This window comes from Nakaseomyces glabratus, chromosome K (assembly GCF_010111755.1).
Source record: "Nakaseomyces glabratus chromosome K, complete sequence".
Classification (NCBI taxonomy): Eukaryota; Fungi; Ascomycota; class Saccharomycetes; order Saccharomycetales; family Saccharomycetaceae; genus Nakaseomyces; species Nakaseomyces glabratus.
Window position 1 is genome coordinate 558,266 of NC_088961.1, and position 22,471 is coordinate 580,736.

At 38.2% G+C, this 22,471-nt stretch overlaps 9 protein-coding genes across 9 annotated transcripts; 4 read left to right on the top strand and 5 right to left on the bottom strand.

Moving 5' to 3' along the window:
- Positions 1 to 193: 193 nt before the first annotated feature.
- Positions 194 to 3,505, bottom strand: GIN4 (protein kinase GIN4; the record flags this gene model as incomplete). The annotated part of the gene is made up of 1 exon (XM_448474.1): positions 194 to 3,505. The coding sequence occupies one exon, from the start codon at positions 3,503 to 3,505 to the stop codon at positions 194 to 196; it is 3,312 nt and encodes a 1,103-aa protein (XP_448474.1).
- A 1,245-nt stretch (positions 3,506 to 4,750) lies between these two features.
- On the bottom strand, positions 4,751 to 5,077 carry SMT3 (SUMO family protein SMT3; the record flags this gene model as incomplete). Its single annotated transcript, XM_448475.1, has 1 exon — positions 4,751 to 5,077. The coding sequence occupies one exon, from the start codon at positions 5,075 to 5,077 to the stop codon at positions 4,751 to 4,753; it is 327 nt and encodes a 108-aa protein (XP_448475.1).
- A 3,495-nt stretch (positions 5,078 to 8,572) lies between these two features.
- Positions 8,573 to 10,555, top strand: GNP1 (glutamine permease GNP1; the record flags this gene model as incomplete). Its single annotated transcript, XM_448476.1, has 1 exon — positions 8,573 to 10,555. One exon carries the CDS (start codon positions 8,573 to 8,575, stop codon positions 10,553 to 10,555), a length of 1,983 nt encoding a protein of 660 aa, XP_448476.1.
- A 1,025-nt stretch (positions 10,556 to 11,580) lies between these two features.
- On the top strand, positions 11,581 to 11,994 carry SDH7 (Sdh7p; the record flags this gene model as incomplete). The annotated part of the gene is made up of 1 exon (XM_448477.1): positions 11,581 to 11,994. The coding sequence occupies one exon, from the start codon at positions 11,581 to 11,583 to the stop codon at positions 11,992 to 11,994; it is 414 nt and encodes a 137-aa protein (XP_448477.1).
- A 275-nt stretch (positions 11,995 to 12,269) lies between these two features.
- Positions 12,270 to 12,536, bottom strand: EMI1 (Emi1p; the record flags this gene model as incomplete). The annotated part of the gene is made up of 1 exon (XM_448478.1): positions 12,270 to 12,536. One exon carries the CDS (start codon positions 12,534 to 12,536, stop codon positions 12,270 to 12,272), a length of 267 nt encoding a protein of 88 aa, XP_448478.1.
- A 979-nt stretch (positions 12,537 to 13,515) lies between these two features.
- GRX2 (dithiol glutaredoxin GRX2) lies at positions 13,516 to 13,944 on the top strand (the record flags this gene model as incomplete). Its single annotated transcript, XM_002999532.1, has 1 exon — positions 13,516 to 13,944. One exon carries the CDS (start codon positions 13,516 to 13,518, stop codon positions 13,942 to 13,944), a length of 429 nt encoding a protein of 142 aa, XP_002999578.1.
- Positions 13,945 to 14,211: 267 nt separating this feature from the next.
- On the bottom strand, positions 14,212 to 15,693 carry GVI51_K05687 (uncharacterized protein; the record flags this gene model as incomplete). The annotated part of the gene is made up of 1 exon (XM_448479.1): positions 14,212 to 15,693. One exon carries the CDS (start codon positions 15,691 to 15,693, stop codon positions 14,212 to 14,214), a length of 1,482 nt encoding a protein of 493 aa, XP_448479.1.
- Positions 15,694 to 16,605: 912 nt separating this feature from the next.
- Positions 16,606 to 20,724, top strand: HAP1 (the record flags this gene model as incomplete). The annotated part of the gene is made up of 1 exon (XM_448480.1): positions 16,606 to 20,724. The coding sequence occupies one exon, from the start codon at positions 16,606 to 16,608 to the stop codon at positions 20,722 to 20,724; it is 4,119 nt and encodes a 1,372-aa protein (XP_448480.1).
- Positions 20,725 to 20,831: 107 nt separating this feature from the next.
- Positions 20,832 to 22,430, bottom strand: GVI51_K05731 (ferric reductase family protein; the record flags this gene model as incomplete). The annotated part of the gene is made up of 1 exon (XM_448481.1): positions 20,832 to 22,430. One exon carries the CDS (start codon positions 22,428 to 22,430, stop codon positions 20,832 to 20,834), a length of 1,599 nt encoding a protein of 532 aa, XP_448481.1.
- Between the last annotated feature and the right edge of the window lie 41 nt (positions 22,431 to 22,471).

The following is a 22,471-nucleotide window of genomic DNA, read 5'->3' on the forward strand; positions in this document are numbered from 1 at the left end:
GGCTGAAAATTTATGCATAATTTACTTTTTCACAAAAATAAACATAAGCAATCAATAATACGATTCGAGTATTTTATTTTCAAAATAGTATTTAACAATAATACAAAACTACTTTTTCTTATAATGTAACAGTTATTGAAGGAATATAATCGAAATATCTATAAATTTGGACGGAACTCTAACTAAGTGCTAACTAATCCCTTAACACACCTTCTTTTGATAGGACCTTTTTAACCTCATCCGACAGACGTCTAACAGCTTTACCTGAACCACTGACTTTTCTAAAAGTCACAGCACTACCCTTTTCTTGTGAGAATATCAAAATAGAAAAAGCAGTTGATCTAAATGAAAGGATATTATCATTTGCAAGTTTACCAGTGATGGTCTGACTAGTGCTATCGATAGCAATGCCCTTTAGTCCATACTTAGTCCAGCCTTTCAATAGGTTTACCAAGCCACTGAATAGTTGTTTTGAACTAACAGACGTTGATAAAGTAACATCAACATTGTCTTTGCTAGACGAACTGCCCTTTGACAATTTTCTTAAGAAAGACATATTTCTTTTCTTATCGGCGCTAACTTGTTCGGAAGTAGTTTTCATGGTGACTGTAGGCTTCTCTTTTGTTACCCCTTTATCTGAGACATCTCTGTGTTTCGTCATGAATGGGTTCAAAGAGCCACCCTCATCAGAATTGTTCTTTTCAATTTGCTTTTGCGATTCGCTTGATTGCATGTTTTCAGGTATCATTGACTTCGATTGTTCCTTTGTTTCTTTAGTAGAGCCATCTTCAAACAGCGGTGGTAATTTAGGTAGTTTCATACTATCTTCTTGTTCCTCAACAGACTTCAAGTTAGATCCTTCCGAATTCAACAAGTCAGCAATATCAATCTTTTTATTTGCCAACTCATTTTCTGATTCTTCTGCAACCTCATACAGTCTTTCCTCGCGTGATACACTGGCTGGTGTATCAGCTTCATCGATAGTATCAAACAGCTGGTCAGAATCATCTGCACTTTTGGGGGTTGGTGCTGTCTGGATCATTTCTTTTTCGCCAGGTCCATTCTTAAGGATGTCAGCTAGATTTGAATACGATTCTTTGGTTGAATACATAGATAGGACAGAAAGTCTTCTGTTTGAAGTGCTAAAATGTCTAGATTTTCTGGTGAACTGAGGCACCTTAATATCTGATATTTTTCTCAAGGAAGGGTCCATAGATACATTCTTCTTCTCGACCGCTTTTGGTAGGGTTTCTGGTAATGCGGGAGGCGCCATTTCTTTTTCAATTGGTTGTGAAGTTTGTCTGTGCCTTTTTACATTTTCAAGTTCTTTCTTTATGTCAAAAGATGAACCCAAGAATTTAGATCTTCTTATTGTTTCTAAAATTTTTTGTTCCGTCTCTTCCAGTTCAGGTTCCAGATTTACAGTTTCAGGAACGTGTTGCTCACTTTGACGTGGTTTGTCTATAAAGCCGATACCTGGATCAAGACGTGACACTGGACGTGTTTGTAAAGAATATTTTCTATTACGAAGAATGCCGTCAATATCTTCCTCGATGTCTTCAATTTTTTTACTCTTAGATTCAAGTGGTTCTGATACAGATCTAAATTTGTCTTCATTATCCTGGTCCCCCACCAGTTCTTTTTTCAAATTTGAAATTTCTTCATCCATTTGTCTCGCTATATCTTCCTTTTGTTTCTCGATTCTTTCTCGTTCAAGCCTTTCCTGTAACTCCTTTTCTTGGCGCTCCTTTCTCTCACGTTCTTCACGCTCTTTAGTCTCTCTAACTTTACGTTCCAATTCTGCCTTTTCCTTCCTTATTTGTTCATACTTTTCATACTCAAAAATTTCATCAATCAAGGTAGCAAAATCGGAACTGGTTCTCTTTGTTTCTCTTTCAATGTATTCCCAGTCATCATCTTCAGAAAGTTTGGCATATGTAGCCATTAATTTCGTTGTCACCGATTGTCTTTTTAGATTAGGGACCAGGGAAATTCTTTTGCTTGATTTCGAGGCGCGCTTGTTATGCGACATACTTATAACACTGTCTCTTGGTCTATTTCCCAAGAAATCTTTTGTAATTATGGAGGATCTCCTACTTCTAGAAGTTTTTGTAGGGGAATCTCTTGTACCATATAATGCAGACATTCTTTTTCTGGCAGAATTGTTCATTGACATACGCTTTGCAGATTTTGGTGTGCCAGTTATACTGGAATTGACTGTAATATTTGTTGCCGTTTTCGTCACAGAGACTGGTCTTTTTGAAGAAGATGCTATTATTGATGCTCTCTTATTTTTCTTTTGCGGAGTGTAAGTTTTCTTTTTGGAAGGTGACTCTGGAGCAGTAGATCTAATTGTGGAATTCCTTTGGACTATCTTGGATTGTCTTCTAGCTCTGTTGGCTTCTCTTTGAGTATCACATTTAAATCTGTACAAAAGAGCATATAATGTTTTCTCTGTATTAGCTCCCGGTTCTCTCAGTTTTGCTGCAATTTCTCTAGCATCTTTACCATGCCACAGGATGACAAGATTTTGCAATATAGCATCATCAATCTTAGAGTTGGTATCTGCTAATGGTGATAGATATGTATCTTCCCTAGGCAAGTTACGTATACTGCGTGAATCCTTAATGCTTGGATATTTTTGTAGAAGTGGATGTTTTAGAATTTCTCTTATTGTAATTCTTTTACTAGGATCAACTGTAAGTAATCTTGCAAGCAGATCTTGAGCCTCTTTTGTAATTTCATCATCATCGGGCATTTCGAATTCACCCTTTTGGACTTTGAGGAGCAAATTTCTTATATTACCATCCTCTTCATCAAATGGAAGCCTACCTGTCAACAATGCAAACAAGATAACACCACAGGACCATACATCACTAGAAAAACCTTCATAAGGTAGACCAGAGATGATCTCTGGTGCCGCATAATGAGGAGATCCACAAGAAGTTTCTAGCAGTTTATCTTCAGATTCTAATGCGGCCATACCAAAATCAGCTATTTTGATGTTAAGTTTGTTGTCAAGAAGTAAGTTCTCAGGCTTCAGGTCACGGTGAACTACACCTAGACTATGACAATATGATATACCGATAATGATTTGCCTAAAGGCACGAACAGCTTCATTTTCCGGAAGTGGGCCGCGCTCAACAAGCATATTAAATAGTTCCCCCTTTTCGGCGTATTCTAGCACAAGATATAGATCGGAATTAGTTTCCCAAACGTCAAATAATCTCAATACATTTGGATGGTTTAGCAGTTTCATTATAATTATTTCTTGTTCGATGTTGTAAGGCAAAGCATTGGTGGCGTCACCATTGCTCTCGCTGTTATTCATGGCCTCAAATACAGCCTTCGAAATCACTTTCACAGCAGCTTGCTGTTTAGTGGTTTCGTTAGATGCCAGTAGTACTTTACCTGTACTGCCGGATCCCAAAGTTTCACCAAGTTTCCATGGTCCTATCTGATTGTTCTTGATAACACTCACGGTGTTTGAACTTATAGCGCTCATTTGATATCGATACGTGCGATTAGTGCTTTCAAACTGTCAATAGCAAAATTGAAAAAATTTGGTATGTTGTATGTTATGTGAGGCGCTTCTATGGGCAAATAGTTCCTCTTGTATGCACTAATCAAAGCTTCCCAAAAAAAATTGTGAGTGTAAGGTATCTCGTCCAGCTACGTTATGAATTCAGTCTTACAATGTTAATTATTCCATCATCAAGAATAAAGCCTTTTTATTCAATTTTTAAAAAGATTTGAAAGGATCAATCCGATGATGAAGTCCCACTTCAGAACATCTGCACTAGACCTTATTGCAGTTTTTTTTTTTTCGCGTTCCAATCGGGGCATCTTGACGTGTCAATCAGTTCGATTGTCAATTATCACTTGCGAGCTTAGCATTTTGCAGTTGTCGCAGGTATTGCGGTGTGGAAGAGTGTTTCTTCGAGTTTCGGTAGTAAAGTCATGCTCTTCCGGGTAATCGCAGTTTAGTGCAGTTGATGCGTATTAATTTATCTATCTGCCACCGCTCTGCCACGGTAATTTCTAAGCAAGATTAGTGTATGGAAATGTAGAAACGTTTCTTCGTGTGTGAAACCTGCGTAGAAGACTCTCTTCTCAAAACTCGCATCATAGCCAATACTATTTCCTAATCGGGAAATTTACAATGTAAAGTTAGTGAATATTCTGCACATATAGTAGTGTACGTTTAATCACATGAATTATCACGCCTGATCAAAATTGTTTCACGTGCTCTGCTCACATAGCTGGCCAAGTATTAGAGTAAAGTATCTGGCTTGACATACATATATCTCTATTTATCTATGGTTTGGTTTGTCATGGTAATAAAAGTATGACACTAGTAGGGAGCCTGAGTCGTTTTTCTAGTATCTGGGGTTTTATTTAATTGTGTTATTGTACCATATTCTTTATCATGTTTTCTCAAGACAAGCTTGCATTTCTATTATTATTAGTTACTGTATATTTTATATAACAGTTAAGGATACATTAAATGGGTATTCGACTTTTAAGCACGTTATTTTTTCTTATCATAGTTGTCATTGTTGCAGGGAACAAATCATCTATTCTTCATTTGTGAATGATCATCAGAATTGTGGGAGGGGAGGTGGATGGGCAGAAAATAGACCAATAATAGAAAGAAAGGGTCTAAAGCATTTTATTCTGAACACTTTGCCATATTCTCAGTCCTTTTGGTTATTTATTTTGCGGTTAGGGTTGTTGATTTTATTTTTTCCTAGTACGCACCACCGATTTGTTCTCTGTGTGCTTCAATCAAGTCGTTATCTTCCATATCTAGATCCTCTGGAGTTTGATCAGCTTGAATTCTTAGACCGTCATATAGAAATCTTAGAGAATCCATCTCCTTACCTTGTCTCTTGGCAAAGGCCTCCATTAACCTCCTCAATGGAGTGGTTTTCTTAATCTTGAAGAAGATCTCAGAAGAACCATCAGACACCTTCAAGTTAATGTGTGTCTCAGACTTTGGCGCATCGCCTTGGCCTTGTAGATCAGGCTTGACATCTGGGGTCTCGCTGGCATTGTTTTCGTTAGTGTCAGACATATTTCACTTCTTTCTCAGTTATCTAAGGTTGGTAATATCCAGTATACTTTTCCTAGTCAAGTAAAGAAAGCAGAAAGAAAGTTTTTAATATAGAGAAAACTAACAAAAAAAAAAAGGAGTTTTATCAAGATCTAATAGAAGCAACGAAAGTAGCTTTAAAAAACAACTATTGCAGTTCATGTTACTACAAAGGGCATTTATCGTTAATTGTTTATTATTTGTCGGGACCCGCCTTCTGGAATCCCGTCTCTCGCCCCCAAAATTTTTGATCCGCACAATATGGGTCCTTACTTCCTCTACCCTTCTTACTCTATCCTGTGCCCGCAATACTGTACAGCCTGAAACACCGACAAGACAATTTTTTTTCACTTCTCTCTCCTACTGCTTCCCGTCTCGATTGTTCAAAAAGTTAAAATTACGACAAGAAAATAAGCTAATGGTCAACGACTTATCACATGTACACTTTGCCGTTCTAATGGACAATATCCAACACTTTGTACAACTGTACGATTAGGAGGGATTACCAGACCACATGACTCTGCTTGCGAAATGTTCGTGCTATGTGTATGGACAGTCACTTGAGCTTTGTAGTAGTTACATACGTAAGTACCACATGACACAAGGGCTTCTTGAAGAAGAATTTTCGATGTCAATTATTAACTCTTTGGTAAACTAATCTATATAAAGAGCAGCTCGTATTCCTCTCATACAAATGGGGGGGGAACATACAGGCTTGGAACGCACATTTGTGTGCTTAGATCAACCGTGGCATTTTTGGTTCTACACTTGGAGTAAGAAGAAAGCGGTATCTTACAAATTAGTCCGGTTTCTATCTCTCTGCATAAATACACGTAGATATATCCATTTTTGCGTTTTTTGACAGTTATCTCCTGAAAAGTACTTTAACGAGAATTCACTGGCAAACATAATCCAATTCCCATAGGAAAATAATTATTTGCAATAGATAAGGTCATTACCATGATCAAGAAAGAAAAAAAAACACTTCTTATCACTTCCCGATTGGGAACAACTTTATCGTTGCAGTGGGAAAAAAAAATGAGATAAGCATCACGATCTTTTCTCAAATTCTACTTCCTATCTCGAAATGCGTGACTCGATTGATCTTGGGTCCGCAACCGGTGCAAGACATATATGTATGATTACCTTTAATACTAAGAAATCTCCGCATGGCGCAAGACTTTCCTCAACTTACTCCCCGCCCCTTCAAACCCAAATAGCCCTTTGAAGCATCGCATCATATATATACGCGAGCAGATATATATTTTTGAAAGCCGGTAATGGGATGGTCGTTAATTGCAAGTGAGGGAAAAATATACCGTTATATAACATAGCTTGCAATGGCTTTGCAAAGAGGTGTATAAACATAATTTTGAAAAGTTGTAATCCAATCATAGCATTGGAAAAAAAAATCGGAAAGAACTCAGTACAGGAGAAGGGCTCCATTTTGAATATGGATTTCCAAAGAGAGTCATAGAGAAGAGATTAAAGGATTGCTAGGCTCAGAAACACTCTGTCTGCAATACTGCTTTACTTGATCTCTTCCACAGAAAAGTTTTCACGGAAGCGTGGTGAACTTTGGTTGATGGTAAGAGAGACGGCATCTCTTAGCAACTGCTCTACGGAATCACGTTTAGATGTTTAAAACGCTTCCTCACATTTCGTGGAGTTTGTTTTTTTCGCTGGATTTTCTCTCCCTTGCTCTTGTTACGCTGTTTCTGAAGTTTCTGCTTAGCTAACATACTCTTGACACTAGACGACACAGACTTGAAGGAGATTGGGACCCCTCGCAGAAACGATCTGATCAAAGATCTGGTGCAGGGCTCTAGGAAAACAGGCAGAGCTTGATTCTCTTCATCCTGTGAGCAAGAAATGCTTCTAGGTTTTTGGTCTCCTCAGAGAACACCGCGTGTCTATATACGCGTTGGACCCCTGCGACGTCTCTGCCTTCCATCATTGCTGCGTTAAGTTCTTCTCTTCAAACCCCCGCCCCCACCCATTGTTGCTCTTCTTCTGGAAGGGAAATCATATTTAATTTTTCCCCTTGTCTGTCTAGGCAAAATGGAAGGTAGAAAGTGAATAAAGCCAGTGGCACTATATTGCATCGGCCCCACGTAGCTTTTTAGAAAGCTTCTACGTTTGCATGAGAGAAATTGAAATAATCTACGGACGTTCCTCTGCATTTTTTTTCTTGGTTTGGCAACTCTTCGGCACACGCTTGCAACCCCCCCTCTTTTCGCTACTGCCTTGCTGAAATGCCACGAATTTTTACTGGGAGGGTGCTACAGAAGCTTTTTTTTTTGCCACCGCGTTTTATCGCACGACAAAATGCGATGACAAGAATTTGGTTCTACGTAGATAATGTGGAACAATGCATGTAGTACGAGGACCCGTCATATTTTTTGAAATGCACTACCGTGTAATCTGTGCCAGCAATAAGAAATGGCTTGGCTTCTATCATCCCGTAGCACCATTATCCATTTTTTTCTACTGCGTTTTTCCTCTAGCCTTTTGAAACGAAACTTTACTTTTTCTTTTTGCTTCTCTGAGTCCAAGGTCTACATGGATTTGTTAGCATTTGGAAATTTTAAAATAGTTGCACTAGATGCAACGTATATGGAAAGGCTCTACCACTAAGAAACGGCGTACGGAACCATTTTTTTTCCATCTTCCTTTCTCAGTTCTTTCATGCCGATTGTCTGTTCTCCCCCACCGGTCTCTCTCTGTGATAGATTTCCTTCCCGATCTGTGATAGACTGCAGAGAATGAGATGCGACACACCACTGAATCTCTGTGTGTGGGATAGCTTCGAGGATCAGAGAAATCTCAAAAACAAAAGAAGATAAAAAAAAAAGAAATTTAACTGACTGGAGCTTTGCTACGACCATTGTCTAGGAGAAATTGCTGAATACGTAATTTCAGAAAGGTTTTGCTCACCATGAAGACACTCTCCTAGCGTAATAGTATGGACTGGGAAGAAAAAAAGCAAAATAACTTATTTGATGAAATTTTTCAGTGCTAACGTATACAGAGTGCAAGCAGTGTTAGCATAAGCAAAACCGATTAGAGAGAATATGGAGATTATAGTATTTGGAATAGGTGGAACGCAAAAAATGAAAAATGAAAAAAAAAAATAAAATCAAAAGAAAAAAAAAAGAAATCTTATCTCCTTACATGTTGAACATCTATATGAGCCATCCTATCTCCAGATAAGATTGTTTGGAAAAATTGCTAAAACGTAACGATTCTGACAATCCCGATGAGTTTTTTTCCCTTGTATGAAATTTTTTTCCTTTTATAAAAAGGAATCATATAACTCATTTGACTTCTTGATTCCAAAATAAATATAAGCTCCTTATAAAACAAACTCAACTTTATTTTTTGGGTTTTGGTTCTTTGGTCAGCAGGAAAAAAATAAGCAACAAAGTCTAAGTCATTTAAAAAATATCAAATATCAAATATCTTAATTAACATATCATGGTGTTTGGTGGTAGACGTCGGAATGAGAGGTCTCAATCACCGGACTCAGAGGAAGCCGATGTGAGTAACTATGAGTTGCACAACATTGATGACAGCAAGAAAGGATATGATAACTTAGGTAGTGGTAGCAGAGGTGCTACTACTTCTGCCGTTGAATATTTTGACAAAGAAAATGTTGATGGCGTAAATATCGATGAGAAATTGCAATCCACTACCGAATTTGGCGGTGATGAGATGCCTCGCGGTAATATCCGTCGGTTCATCGACTCTTTCAAACGTGCCGAACAACAACCTAATCAACAACATAATTTGGCTGAGGATTTAGAAAATGACTTGACCACTGCAATTTCCATGAACTCTTTGGATCGCGTTCAAAATAAGCCAACCGGTAATGGTCAGATGAAATTCGAGGAAGAAGCTTTGAAGAAATCTATTAAGCCTAGACACGTCGTCATGATTTCCCTAGGTACAGGTATCGGTACTGGTCTACTGGTTGGTAACGCTAAAGCCCTACATAACGCTGGTCCAGCTGGTTTAGTCATCGGTTACGCTATTATGGGTTCTTGTATCTACTGTATTATTCAAGCAGCCGGTGAAATGGCTGTCGTTTACTCTAATTTGCTGGGTGGTTTCAATACTTACCCATCCATGTTGGTTGACCCTGGTTTTGGTTTCGCTGTCGCATGGGTGTATTGTCTGCAATGGTTGTGTGTTTGTCCCTTGGAATTGGTTACTACTTCGTTGACTATCAAATACTGGACTACAACGGTAAATCCAGACGCCTTTGTGGTGATATTTTACGTGGTTATTATTTTCATTCAAATATTTGGTGCCAGAGGTTACGCTGAAGCCGAGTTCTTTTTCAACTGTTGTAAGATTCTTATGATTATCGGTTTCTATATCTTGGGTATTATCATTAACGCCGGTGGTGCCGGTAACGACGGATACTTGGGTGCTAAGTACTGGCATGATCCAGGTGCCTTCAGAGGTACAAACGGTATTCAACGTTTCAAGGGTATTATGGCGACTTTTGTTAGTGCTGCTTTTGCTTTTGGTGCAACTGAATTTATTGCATTGACTGCAGCTGAACAATCCAACCCAAGAAAGGCTATCCCATCTGCAGCTAAGAAGGTCCTTTACCGTGTTATTTGTATCTTTGTTGGTACTATCGCTTTGCTAGGTTTCTTGGTCCCATGGGATTCTGATCAATTAATGGGTGCTGGTGGTAGTGCCACTAAGGCTTCTCCTTATGTCTTAGCCATTTCTATTCATGGTGTTAGAGTTGTTCCACATTTCATTAACGCTGTTATCTTAATCTCTGTTTTCTCTGTCGCAAATTCTGCCTTTTACTCAAGTTCTCGTCTATTATTGGGTCTAGCTCAGCAAGGCTATGCTCCAAAGTTTTTCGATTACGTTGACAGGCAAGGTAGACCTTTCAGAGCCATGTGTTGTGCTGCTCTTTTTGGTGTCATTGCTTTCTGTGCCGCATCACCAAAGGAAGACCAAGTCTTTACTTGGTTGCTAGCCATTTCTGGTTTGTCTCAATTGTTTACTTGGATTGCCATCTGTGTTTCTCATATTAGATTTAGAAGAGCTATGACTGTCCAAGGTAGATCATTGGGTGAGATTGGTTTCAAGGCACAACTTGGTGTCTATGGTTCATACTACGCCACCATTATGATGGTGCTGGCTTTGATTGCTCAATTCTGGGTTGCCATTGCTCCAATTGGTAACAACGGTGACCTGGACGCAGAAGGTTTCTTTGAAAACTATTTGGCTATGCCAATTTTGATTGCGTTCTACTTTGGTTACAAACTTTGGAAGAGGGACTGGCGTCTGTTTATTAGAGCAAAGGATATTGATCTAGACTCTTACAGACAGGTATTTGACGAAGAACTATTGAAACAAGAAGATGAAGAATACAAAGAGAAATTAAAGAATGGCCCTATGTGGAAGAGAGTGGTCGATTTCTGGTGTTAGTCAGAGAACACTGTACCCGCAATATACAGTGGTGGTGAGTGTTTTGACTTTCATCCACTCATAATTTTTATTGGCCGGGCTGTTAAGGAAAAGTCTTTGTTTGTTATAGATTAATAAAGCCATAATCCTGATATTTCCGGATGCTTTTGATGATTAGTTTTTCTTTTTTATTCCTTATTTTTTGCATTATGAATATCCTACTTTCCTGCATTTTTATTTTATCTTTTTTCGAACCAGTTTATCCAGCAATTTGTCTCCAGATTGACATTATCTAATGGGTAAGGCATTGGTTTCTACCGTACAATAGTCTTAGACAATATTCACAATGAGTTGTAATCGTACCATTTACTTTAGGAATTAATAACAATGTGAGATGTACCATTTTATTTGGGTAATTAATCGCCTGAGCATAATATCTCGGAATTCTCAATTCTATTTATAGTGTGAGGGGAGAATATTTACAATATCAAGCTAGTTAAGTTGAAAGATGAATATGTTTGAATTGTTGCATATCTCATCTTTGGCTAACATTTCTACCCTTATTTGTGATTCAGTCGTTATGCTTGTCATATATAAGATTACCATTATATTTAATCTCCTAATTATTTTATATGATCCTTTTTTGGTAGCGAATTTATTTCAAACCATTATATATGCCAAAACATACTAAAATTATGTGTCTATATTTATTTCTGTGTTTTATTCATTATGGATGAAAAGGATCGAATTTTATTATCTGATTTTTTGCTTTTGCTATTCCCTTATTGACCAGAGAAACAGCATTTGCACTATCGAAAAATTAGGTCTTCGGGCAGAATGATCCCGGGGTTTTCCATTGCTTAGCAATCATAGTCATTATACTATGGAGGCAATAGCCAACACATTAATACTATTTCTGATATAAACCTGAGAGACTCACATTTTGATTGTATTATGATATTTACTTATATTTAAGTTTATCACAAACTGGAAATCTATTTGAAGAGATCCTAGTGAAAGCTTTAATAAGAACCAAGTGCTGACAAATGATTGGTAGAAGACAGCTTGTGACAGTATTTCGCAGATATGCATCTCAAAATGGTGTTATTGGTCAAGACCATACCCTACTACCACCATTAATGCTTTATAGAAGAATATTAAGGGCTCACAAACTGCTACCACCTATGCAAAAAGAAATGGGTGACAAGTATGTGAAAAGCGAATTTGAACTACACAGAACCATCGATAATCCTCTTCATATTGTTGGGTTCCTTGCCAGCTGGCAGGATTATTTGCATCAGATCACAAACGGTAAATGGAAAGAAGGCTCTCTTTCACCTGCTGTCTTAGAGAAGATGTCTCCAGAGCAAGTTGGACAACTTTATGAGCTAATGAAGGAGACAGAGAAAGTAACTAAGGGAGATAACCCTGAAGAAGATAAGGGCAAGAACAAAATTTAAGCAAATATTGAAAGGAATTATATTGTATATACAGGAAGCCACAACACGGTGCAACTCTTACGTTATGAATTGTTAAATGCGTTGGATCGTACTTATGGGGTACAATATCAAGGAGCACACATTAAGTATTAAAGTAAGCACAATAGATTAAAGTTTGTAAATAATATAGCACATAACTTGATTATTATCAGATTTCAAAATATCTTGAAGATAGGTTGTTTCATTATCGAAGATTAAGCCAAAATATGATGACTGGTCAATTGATGGAGATAATACTAACGTTCCTTCCATACAATATCTGAACTTCCTCTTCGTAATTTATTTTCTTCGACCTGATTATGATACCATTCTTGTACTTTGACTGGGTCCTTGGCATTAAGTATGCAGAACTTGAATTTATTTACCTGCTTCTCACAAGCTGAAAACTCACCATATCTGTAATAATTTCTAAACTGACCACCTATTGATAAACATGTTGTCAGTTGGTCGAACGCTTCCCTACAACTCATAGTTGTAGGATATTTTACATTCTCTTGACTCATATTCAATAACTTCTGTATTATGATTTATATTGAATCCAGAATGTACTGCTGGCCGTGGAACATCCAAAAATGATAGAGCAAACACAAGCTTAGTATATACGGATGACTAGTCGATTTCAAGTAGTTGATGCCCGTAATTTACACTTGTATTATAGATGCCAAAGCCAACCTTCATACAGTTACAATATTTCGAAGATTATCGGGCACCTATTTTCTCTTTTGAATCGTCAAGGTCAATAATGATGTCTACGAAATGCAACATGGTGTAAGAACATCACAATTGTTAATATATTGTCGAGCCTTCTCCGGAATCAGCAAATTTGTACTGAAATCATAAGTCTTCTGACACCTATTGACTAAGCTAATTTAGACACCTTTTTGGAGGTGATGTGTTACACTATTAGCTAGTGACTTTAACGTGCCACTATTATTGCATAGCCCTATCCATCATTGACAACGTTATCATTATCTAATTAATCTAAGACACCTGAGCAATTCTTAGCAATTACCAAATGACACCTCGTAGTACCTTTTCGAATCTACATTACAATTCCTACTTATTGTTCTTGCACAGTGATCTATCACACGCACCAGGTAGAATATCCCACACTCTTTCTTACAACTTTCATTCACATCTACTCTTTGAAGAACAATCTCGAAGAAAGTTATTAGAGATGAACAACATCCCTTTTTGATTGTTCGCACACTGTACAGCATTTTACACAAATTACGTATTTACAACTGTTAAGACTATACAGTTCCCTATCACTGTGTTTCTTCCACTCCATTACCAATCCATCATCACATGGGGGTGAAGTGGGTGTTGAATTTAGTTTCAACCAACAACCCTTTTTGCAATTATTATAAATGACAATATCAAAATGATAGCTCGCAAACCTTTTTTTGCAGTATATAAGTAGCTTGGGAGTTCTATATTTCATCTTGAATTCAATTCTTTTATACTCTTGTCTAAACTCAAATGATCAGCATTGATTTTAGCAATCTAATTGTAATAATCGCCGTTTTGTTATTAACTCGTTATATATCCCAAAAATTCTATTCATCTCTAGGAAACAAGATGGTAAGCCAAGACACTGTTAACTCCGTCAAGAACATGATCGGTCAAAAGAAGATCTTTGTCGCTTCAAAGTCTTACTGCCCTTACTGCAGAGCTGCTAAGCAAACCCTGTTCGAAGAATTGAAAGTCCCAATGGACAAGGCTGTCGTTCTAGAATTGGACGAAATTGAAGAAGGTAGCGACATTCAACAAGCTTTGGCTGAAATCAACGGTCAAAACACTGTCCCAAATATTTACATCGATGGTCAACACATTGGTGGTAACAGTGACCTACAAAAATTAAAGCAAACCGGTAAACTACAACCATTGCTACAAAAGGTTTTGGCTTAATTTTAGCGTGCTGATGCTTAAACTAGAACTGATTGGCAATACTTTTATATTTTTCTAATTTTATAAATATTATGAAAACTAATAGATAAGATTCTTTATTGAAAGCATTTCAATTGCGTGAGCATATTAGTCGATACTAAAAGCAGTCGCTGTGTAGGGAACCAAAGGAAACTAGTTACCTTGCCTTTATGTGAATTATATATGATATGCAACTTATGCTAAAATAGAAATTACACGAGATTATTACAACGTTCTAAAAAAGGGAACTTATGTTTTTATATTGCTGAATGTTGATAGAAATGCTTCTTTAGGATCATTATAGAATGTCGCACCACCAAACTCTGTTTGTTGTACTAAGTTATTTCTCTTTTTACCATTGTTTGAATCGTTAAAATTCTTGACGGTTTTGTTAGCGACTGCTATCGCATAAGACATCGGTAAAATCTTAGGCTCTTCCTTAGCTCTCTTGTTAAGCTTCTCTATCTTTGTGGCAATGTGCTCGAGATCATCTAATCTTTTCAATTCTCTATATTGTACATCGCACATTCTTTTCAAAAGCTCTAGCGTGTAATGAGCATCGTTACCTGCGTTATGCAAAAATGCATGGGGAATCTCCAGCAGTTGTAAAATCCTGCCTAGGTTGCTCCCTTTTCTACCGTAGTTAGCACAGTATAATTTTTCTGTGTCCAATAAATATACTGGTTCATTTTTGTCAGCTTCCTCTTTGTAAGGACGGAGTTCACCTGCTGGTTCGCCGATGTCTCTGAAATCGACACCTATATCTTTTAGCCACTTGATATCGCCTTTAATGTTGTGACCAACAAATGCTCTAGACCATGTCCGTTCGTTGTCTGTGGAAGGTTTCATGTAATAGTTCAGTAATGCCTGTACAAAGGCACAGCACTCTTTCAAAGGCATTACGAAACTTTCTCCGAGTAGATAGCAGTCTTTGTAATCGCATACAAATTTAGAGTTTCTCAATTGCAATACTTCGGAGACAATGAGGTGGTAATTCCTGGTAATTGGTGCTGTGGAGTATAAATTCTCTCTGGGGTCATAGATTGAGATCCCGATCTCCGTGATGATCTTTGTATCAAATTCAAACGCCTCGATGTCTATGGAAAATAAAATGGCTCTATCGCTGTTTAGCAGCTTTATGCAGTTTGTCAAGTAGTCGAAGTTCGTCCCGCCTGGAACAGAGTACACGGTCACAGGCTGGTTGTCCTTGATCTGTCTAACCTCAGCGTTGTAGGCTGAGAGCTGCTCCTTTAAATGTTGTTTCTTCGTCTGTGAGATATTGCTGTCGTTCGGTATCTTTGGTAGTTTCCCGTGTCTGGCAATCCAGTTATCTTCGAGCGTCTTCAGCTCCGAGTTTAACAACTTGTTGGCTCTCTTGTTGGTCAGATGGTAGCTTTCACTCAGCTTCTGCAAATAGCCGTCCACATACTTCATGCGCTGTCTGTTCGGAACCTCATACTTCAGGCTCTTGATCCTCTTGAAGTGGTCGAGCTCGTTCAGAAACGACACCCGCGGATCCTTGCCTTTATCTAACGCCACGCCTTTCATCAGCTGGTTGTAGTTAGTAGCCCGCACCAGTGGTTCTTTGACCTGACGCACATGCATGGGCACCCGCCCTCTCATCCACCTCCGCAGCAAAGCCATATCAACATCGTTATCGAGCCTAACCACAGCTTGCTTCGTGGCTCCACCACGTTTCCTCCTAGCAGACATCCTAGCAACGCTCAACATACACAACCACCTTACCCAAAAACAAGCATTCCATCTCTCCCCTCCTCCCCTCCGCCACAGAAGTCCAATAACCTCTTTGTGACAATATATCAAAAGGGCCTATGCACCACCACACCGCCATTAGATGCTCATCGCTATTATCTTTTCCGCAGGATTTGAAGAGGAAAGGTAATAATGTACGAGTAATTTTTCAGTAACATTATACGTACTAAACGTGTTACTTTTCATATACGATATCACGGGAGGAGTGTTTGCTGTTTGAGGCGATAAAGCCGTTTGGGCCTATTTTTCGTGGCTCTCAGAGGGTCTCAGTGGCTCTCAGTGGGTCTCAGTGGGTCTCAACAAATCCACTCCCCCCCCTCGTAGTAATCGACGATCCCACTTCCACGGATTGTTCCTGCGGGGTTCGTTCCCGGGTTCCGGTTGGGCTGTTGATATCGAAGCCTTCCATCGAAAACATCACTAAGTTTCATACAAACTCTCATACAAACTTTCATACAAACTTTCATGCAAACTTTCATGCAAACTCTCATCGAAGCTTTGACCCGTTAGTCAGAACAAGATGCTCTTTTTCGGTTTTAAGTCCTCGACTCAAAGGTATTGCCATTGCAGATCGGATGCAGGTTTTGACGTCGTTCCCGTGTGCTTCCAGTTTTGTGCATCTTAATTGTAAATTGTTAAACTGTCTTGTATTGTCTTGCGCATACAATGGCTAAAAGAAAAATTTTCTAGTAGATCTTAGACATTGACTATTTGGGAATCGAATACCTATCGTTGATCATTTCTTTGAGCTGGCCCACAAGCAGATTTCTTAGTCCTTTGGGGGAGGAAAAAATAAATAACATACTTAGAAAAAAAAGAGCCATTTTATATTGCAAAGAGAGGAACAATAATCTACGGATCTAAATCCTGATGAACAACACGCCGATGCCTCCCATGAACAGCGCGGGCGTTAATATGAACAGCGCGATGTATGCGTTGCCTATGCCGCAGGATAACGCCGATGTGGCGAAAAGTAGCAAAGACGCTGGCGCAAACATGAACAAGAACACCAGCAATATCAAGAACAAAGAGAAGGAGAAAGAGAAAGTGAAGCGGAAGAGAAACAGGGTGCCGTTGAGCTGTACCATTTGTCGGAGGCGGAAAGTCAAGTGTGATAAGTCCCGCCCAAACTGTACACAGTGTGTGAAAACCGGTGTGGCACACCTGTGCCACTACATGGAACAGGCTTGGGCTGAGGAGGCAGAGAAGGAAATATCGAAGGAGATGGAGTTAAAACAGCTGCGGTCGAAGGTGAAGCAACTGGAGGAGACACTCTCCCGATATAACTCTCTGACCGATGTGACCAGTGGACTGCACATGAACACCGGCTCGCCATACCCACATAGCAGGGACTCGAGCTCAAACCCGACAACAGCAACTACTACAAATAACAATAGCAATTACAACACAGGGACATTCAATAGCCCCGCCGTTCATGACCCAAAGATAAAGACTGAACATAACGATTTCGCAAATAACGACTCTATGACTGACGCTTACATGAATAGTATATTCAAAAAATTTGAATCCGACGAACTTGACCTAACGAGAGAATTTGACATGCTCCACTTAAAGAAAGACTACGGTTTGATACATCTGGGACCAACTCATTGGTTGGCGATCATGAAAGGTGATCCGTACTTGAAGCTGCTGTGGAAACACATCTTCACTATGAGGGAGAAATTAGTTGAATGGACTAAAATGAAACAGATGGGGAAAGTCTCTAAATGTCCCATCGATCATTCTAAATTGAAACAAGGACAACCACAGATTAACAATGGTCAATATACTAATGTCAATGGAAATGCGATAAATCCGGGCAAATGCCCTGTGAAACATGACTCAACACTTAGCCCTGGCATATCTAAATGTCCCGTTAAACACGAAAATGGAACAGATATGAATACAATTAACAATTTGCCAATGGGTCCAACCACTGCTGTTCATCCTGGTGTAGGCGCCAATCCACCTACAAGTGGTTGTCCGGTTCAACATGGTGGGAACAGTTTTATCCCGGGATTTATAGGCGGGCATCAGCAAGCTAACAGCAATGTCCCACAAATGGATGCGAAAGGAAATTCGGCAGGTATTGGCAAATGCCCTGTGACACATTCAGTGAAACAAGAAAATGAAAAGTCCGCCTCGCCAACATTACCAGAGGTTTCGCAACCATCTTTCACCAAAAAGGAAGTCATGGAGCAATTACAAAGTTCTTTACCACCGCGAGGAATTGTAATATTGTTCGTTAATAAATTTTTTGAGACCCTTTATCAATTGGCTCCTATTATAGATGAAACTAATTTCAAAAACCAATTGAACATCGTATTCCCAGAACTGAATATTTTCGAGGGGCATAAGGCTAAGGATAAAACCTCCAGATGTCCATTCGATCATTCAAAACTTTCGACTATTAATATCACGAAAAGTTCAGATTATTGTTTATTAGGTATGCTGTTGATTATTATGCGACTGGTCTGGTTACAGTTACCTGCTAATGTTAATATTTTATCTTTTTCAGATAACAGCAAAATAACCATGTCTACAGATGACAAGCTGTTGAGTGGTTTTGAAATCAAAACAGAACTAATCGAATCTCTGAAAACTCGTCTTATTGAATTTGATGAAATTTCTAGCGTATCCAATGCAAATGTCACAATTAGCACAATTCAGTTTGCCATTTTTTACAGAATAATACTGCTCTGCAATACTAATAACGCACCTTCTGGTGGCACCCTCAGTGCTTTAAAAACAGTTAATAATGATAATGAAACTCATCAAGGTTTACTTTCAAGTATTGTTCAAATGGCTTTCAGTTGTGGTCTTCACAGAGACCCTGATAATTTTCCTCAACTAGTCACTGTCTTCCCCAATCAGTCTGCAGATAGCTCAGACTCAGCTGATAATAAAGACCAATCAAGAAATAGCACCAAAGGAAACTCAAAACACCATAAAGAAAATACAATTGAGAGATACAAACATACTTGGAGAAAATTATGGTATTATATCATTTCATTGGATATTCAGCAATCATTTTCTTTGGGTACTCCAAGACTTCTAAGAAATTTGAAAGACTTTAGTGATACGAAACTACCATCTTCATCTAAAATTGACTACAAGAATGATATCAAGGAACTGGTTATTGTTAAAAATTTTACCCTGATTTTTAAGCTAGATTTGTGTATCATGGCAGTTCTGAATCATATTCTGAACTTGTCTATTGCTCGGAGTTTGAAGAAGAAAGATTTAGATTCGCTAATAAAGCTACTATCAGACCTAATATTTGGAGAAAGAAATGTTAATGAAGTTGTAAGTGAATTAATTGAAAGAAATTTGCTCTCATCTTCTGAGTTGGTTGCAACTAATATGCAGGAAAATCTGCTCTTTGAGCAATCTACTCATCCTGTTGCAGACGATGTTAAGGATGCGGTTCTGTATGGGCTACCAACTCTAGAAAGCCTATATGCAAAAAATGAAATACCATTTAAGGATATCATGCTCTCCAAGAATTCTGGATATGGGGGAGAAAGCAAATCTGAAAATTTAAGTAGGTCCGATAAGGTTAAAAATACTTTGACCTACTCGTTATTATACTCAAGGCATTTGACTTTGAGGCTTCTAGTTTACATTATGAACTATATCTTGTTTACTAGGTATGAACCTCTGGGCGACTCAGATCCGGATACTATCATTATCACCAAATATTATGCTCAAGAAGCACTGGACTTTTCTGTGGATTGTTTCAAGAACTCTATGATTTTTTTTGAAAACATCAACAATCCAATTTTCAAGTCAGCTAGTGTTCTTCTACTTCCTCAGTGCTTAGACGTTTGTCATCGATCACTTCAATATTTTATCTGTTTGATTCTTAGAGTGAAGTGTGGGAATATTACAGGTAACGGTGGAGGACAATGTCCATTTTTTGCTGTCAAGAATGAATCAGGAACCGAATCAGAAAATGAAAAGGAAGCAGATTTGAACAATCCAGGATTTTTAAATGGTAAGGATATTATGTCCATGAGCACTTCGAAGATTGATCTGGATGATACAGACAGCTTACTCCAAACATTGATATCTAATATATCTAGTTTCTACTCACTGACACAAAGATTAGCCAAAAGTTATACGCTGGCAATCCGGATAATGAAATCTACCGGCTTTTTCATGACCCTTTTGAACGATCAGAGCTCTAAAAACCAAATGAATTCCTTTTTACCTCCAAAGCACCCAAAAATTCCTAGTATTGCTAGCCTTCTGAGAAATGACGGTGCAGCATTTTTGAATGCGGACGTGAGTCAGTTGAGAAGATGTCCTGTTTATCAAGATACTATTGGGTTCGATGTGACTAGAAACTCTTCCTTTCCAGGTCCTTTACGAACTTCTATTGATCGTATTGGGACTCAATTACCGCCACTTAAATCGTATAAGCCAATTACCTACACAAGTAGTGATGTTCGTGGTTGTTCTTCTAGGGGAGCTAGTAGGGGTAGTTCGGCAATATCATCTCCAGGAGTTAGCAACCTCGACGGTCCTCCTATTAAAAGACAAAGAACCATGGAGAATATAACATCGATACCAAGACCTACTGAGAAGCACATGGGAAGGTTGAATGGTTTCGATATGATAAATAATTCAAATGGTAACATATTAGATGTAAACAACCTTCCCGTTCCCGCACTAAATCCCCTCTCACCGAATGGTATGCTTTTCCAAGATCTAGGTGCCACTCCAAATCACACTGCTAATGGAACTGCAGTAGGAACTCCGAATGATCTTGAAAACTTCTTGATGGCCAACACAAATTTCAATGGTATCAATCCGTCGAATATTGTTGAAGCATTCGGTATTAACAAGACAGATCCTAATTTGGGTCTTACAAATATGGATTTTCTTCCTATTGACAACTTGGGTTTTGATTATGAACCTGATTTAAACAACATATTTAATGGAGAAACAGGAACTCTAAAATTTGATACAAATGAAACTATCTAATTCTTAGTGGAATATAATCAGGCTTTAGAAAGGATATATAATATTTAATTGTGTTTATCAGATAATTTAAAATGACTGGATCATAAGGTAAGAAATATATAATTGAATTAAAGGGTGTAAACTTCGGAAGCAAAGTGGATACCATTAGCATTGGCATAAGATTTACCGTCGGTAACTAAACCTTCAGGGCCACAGGCTAGCAGCCAGGTTTTTGATGTATCTTCTTCGACTAGTGAGGATAACTCTGTTGTCCAATCCATCCTTTCACCCTCAGTTATGTTACATAGTTTTTTGTACTCGGTTAAATCCTCCGTAGTATTCAATTCGAAATCCTCCAATTCTATGTCATTTTCAGTTTCTTCAGTACCAGACGAAGTCGGTGCAGTTGTTTTATTAGTCAAGTATATGTCTAAATTATCTATTTTACCATCTTCGCTTATTAAAGCGCGAAAAGAATCTGACTTAGTTATTATGCTCAACTGGCTGCTGTTTTTGGTCAACCAGACTAGTCGAAGGTATGAGATATTTTTCATAGACTTAAAAAAACGGAATAAAGGCAGTCCAAAGGCAATACCGGAACCCCCACAAACTATGGCAATTCGGTTCGCATTTTGTAAGCACACGTCAGGTACTGAGGGGTTATGTGGGTTCTGGATGGTATAGCTATAGCCCAATTCGACAACAAAAGATGATGTATTAAATTGAGGTACAGTATGTTCATTGACAATTAATTCCACGATTTCATCGGAAGGTAGAGTTGCCAATGTATATGGATGGCTAGGTAATATCCAATATAGAGGGTTCAGCTTTCTGTATGCACTCAGTCTAATATGGGATGATGGGTTGAAAAAATCAGGTAGTGCCTTTCTAGGGAATTTAAGTACCACCAAATTAGTGTTTTTACGATCTTCAATTTTTTCTATAAGACTAGCTCGAGAAGTAAAAACAATCTTGTTGATCACTTGAACGGCAATCAAAACGCTATTTACAAAAAGGTAGGGAGTTTTGACGCTAGGCCTCGCATGATAAGGTGTGATGAAAACAAATGCAAATAATGTAATATTGTGTATAATATAGAACAAGTTGTACGCTGACCGTCTTGCAACATTCATAGAGGCGATAATTAAAATTATTGAGATTCCAGCAATAACAATGCCGGCAAAGTTATACTTATTGCTCAACTTTGCGTCTAAGTCGGTTTTGGGGTTAATCGCCCATCTGATAACAAAGAAAACACCATGCAATAATCCAAATATAACAATTAGCCTAGATAACCACTTGTGAAATGGGATAAAATCTGTATAGACATATTTGTCTGTAAAAAAGATATTGGGTCTCAAATTCAAAAACAGATTTAACGATAGAAGAACATAGCTTAGTCTCCCCAGTCTCATAATGTAAACTGCAGTTTGAGAAAAGATGGAATAATGGTAATAAAACGTAGCAATCAATGGAATAAATAGTATTAACAAGTGTAATGCCGGGTCAATGGTGTAAAGCCGTTTACATAGCCCACCAAAGAATGTCCTATTCTTATTAGAAGGGTACGACTTAATGATCCTTCGCAGCAAGATTAAAAATACCACATATGCAACGCTAACAAAAAATACAATATAACCGTAATTGATATTAGCAAAATGAGTATTGCCGTGTCTTTTTTGCAATGTAATCGACTCCAATGGAGCTGGTCTTCTTATTTCACCCATTTAACCATCTAATATTACCTAAATAATACGTAAGCTTTTCT